Source organism: Corvus brachyrhynchos, unplaced genomic scaffold, assembly GCF_000691975.1.
Source record: "Corvus brachyrhynchos isolate BGI_N302 unplaced genomic scaffold, ASM69197v1 scaffold479, whole genome shotgun sequence".
In the NCBI taxonomy this organism is placed as follows: Eukaryota; Metazoa; Chordata; class Aves; order Passeriformes; family Corvidae; genus Corvus; species Corvus brachyrhynchos.
Genome location: NW_008240089.1, coordinates 23,724 through 25,488, shown reverse-complemented (window position 1 = coordinate 25,488; position 1,765 = coordinate 23,724). Strand labels below are relative to the sequence as shown.

At 62.0% G+C, this 1,765-nt stretch overlaps 1 protein-coding gene across 1 annotated transcript in view; it reads right to left on the bottom strand.

Moving 5' to 3' along the window:
• Window positions 1–440: 440 nt before the first annotated feature.
• Window positions 441–1,765, bottom strand: part of PLEKHM1 (pleckstrin homology and RUN domain containing M1) — a gene marked incomplete at its 5' end in the record, with an annotated part of 16,250 nt that continues 14,925 nt past the window's right edge. Inside the window, 2 exons of the mRNA XM_017744740.1 lie at window positions 441–468; window positions 984–1,091. Of these exons, the coding sequence (XP_017600229.1) occupies window positions 441–468; window positions 984–1,091 (136 nt within the window). The remainder of the gene's footprint in view (window positions 469–983; window positions 1,092–1,765) is intronic.

The window sequence follows — 1,765 nt, the reverse complement described above, 5'->3', positions numbered from 1 at the left end:
AAGGGACAGGCAGCATACCCATTCCCTACCCTCTTCCCACAGAGACACCGTGTCAGGTTCAACCTGTGATTTGGTCCCACTGCAGAGAAGCAAACCCAGAAATCACTTCACTTGTTGTTAAATAGACTTTAATTATTTTTGCGTGGGGAGGGGTTAAAGGAAAATAAAATTTCTCCCGAGGATGAGCAGCAGCAGGCAGGGAGGAGCGGCCCGGCTCTCCCTGGCTCTTCTCAGCGGCCACGGCTGGGCTCGGAGCGGGAGATGCTCGGGGCACCCACGGTCCCCCGGGGGCGCGCAGGTCCCTAAAGGCACAAGTGTCAATTTGTCCCCTCCCTGCGCGGCTCCATCACCCAGAGCAGCCCAGTTGTGCAAAACCCCCATGTAAAAAAATACCAGTTTTCAGTATCGAACATCCTAAAAATCTAGAGCTTTGATCAATGTCAGTTCTCCACACCCTTGATTGGAATTCTGGGATGACACCGTGGAGAGCCGCTGGGTTCCACTGGGAGGGGACATTGGCACCGGAGGGTGACAGGGAACAGCACCCGGTTAGTGTGAAGGGGGATGGAGTTTTCCACCCCCCTTGTTCGGCCCTGGGTGGGCAGAGGGTCCCTCTGTGGGGCAGGTGCACCCACCCCACACTGTCCCTGTCCCCAGGGCAGGGCCAGGCACAGGACGGGCTCTCAGGCAGGGGGGCTCTGCTCTGTCCCTCCCGCCATCCCCATCCCGCGGGCAGTGTCGAGGGCAGTGACAGGGAACAGCACCCGGTTAGTGTGAAGGGGGATGGAGTTTTCCACCCCCCTTGTTCGGCCCTGGGTGGGCAGAGGGTCCCTCTGTGGGGCAGGTGCACCCACCCCACACTGTCCCTGTCCCCAGGGCAGGGCCAGGCACAGGACGGGCTCTCAGGCAGGGGGGCTCTGCTCTGTCCCTCCCGCCATCCCCATCCCGCGGGCAGTGTCGAGGGCAGTGACAGGGAACAGCACCCGGTTAGTGTGAACCCCCGCGGGCCCCGCTGCCGCCGCTCGCAGCGCGGGCACGACGGGGCCCGGGCGTGGCAGTCCCGGTGGAAGACCGTTTTGCATTCGCTGCACCTGGGAAAAGAGGGAAAAAAACAAACCCACTGTGTTGGTAACGTCAGAGCAAAGACCAAACTTCCCCCACTGAACCAGGAGACACTTCCCTGTCCTGGTATGTTTTGAGCACTCGCTGAGCAGAGCCCCAGCCGCGGCTCCGGCTCAGGACGAGCCTCGAGCGCAGGAGCAGCAGCTGCTCGAGCGGAAGATCCACCCCAGCAGCTCCTCATCCCCCCCGGCAGCTCCGAGCGCAGCGGCTCGGCCGGAAGGAGCATGGTGGGCGCTGCCAATGTGTGAGAGAGAGACGAGAGTGAGGTTTCAGCTGAGGTTTGTGCCCTGCTCTCCCAGCGCCGAGCGCAGCTTCGAGGGCGTGACAACAACCCCGGCAACAACGAACCCTGAGACACCAAACCCTGGACATCGACTCTTGGCAACAACGAACCCTGAGACACCAAACCCTGGACATCGACTCTTGTGACAGAGACCACTTGGCACCTGACGCTGATCCCTCAACACCGACCCCTGTGACAGCATCGCTGTTGGGGACCCTCTGCTGGCCATGGCTAGGGTGGGGAACCCCCACCCTGACAGCAGGACCCGCACGTGGCAGGGACACTGTGGGGACAGTGGAGCTGCAGGGAAGGGATGGACAGCCAGGAGGGAGCTGCCCTTGAGCAGGGCACTCTGAGGCG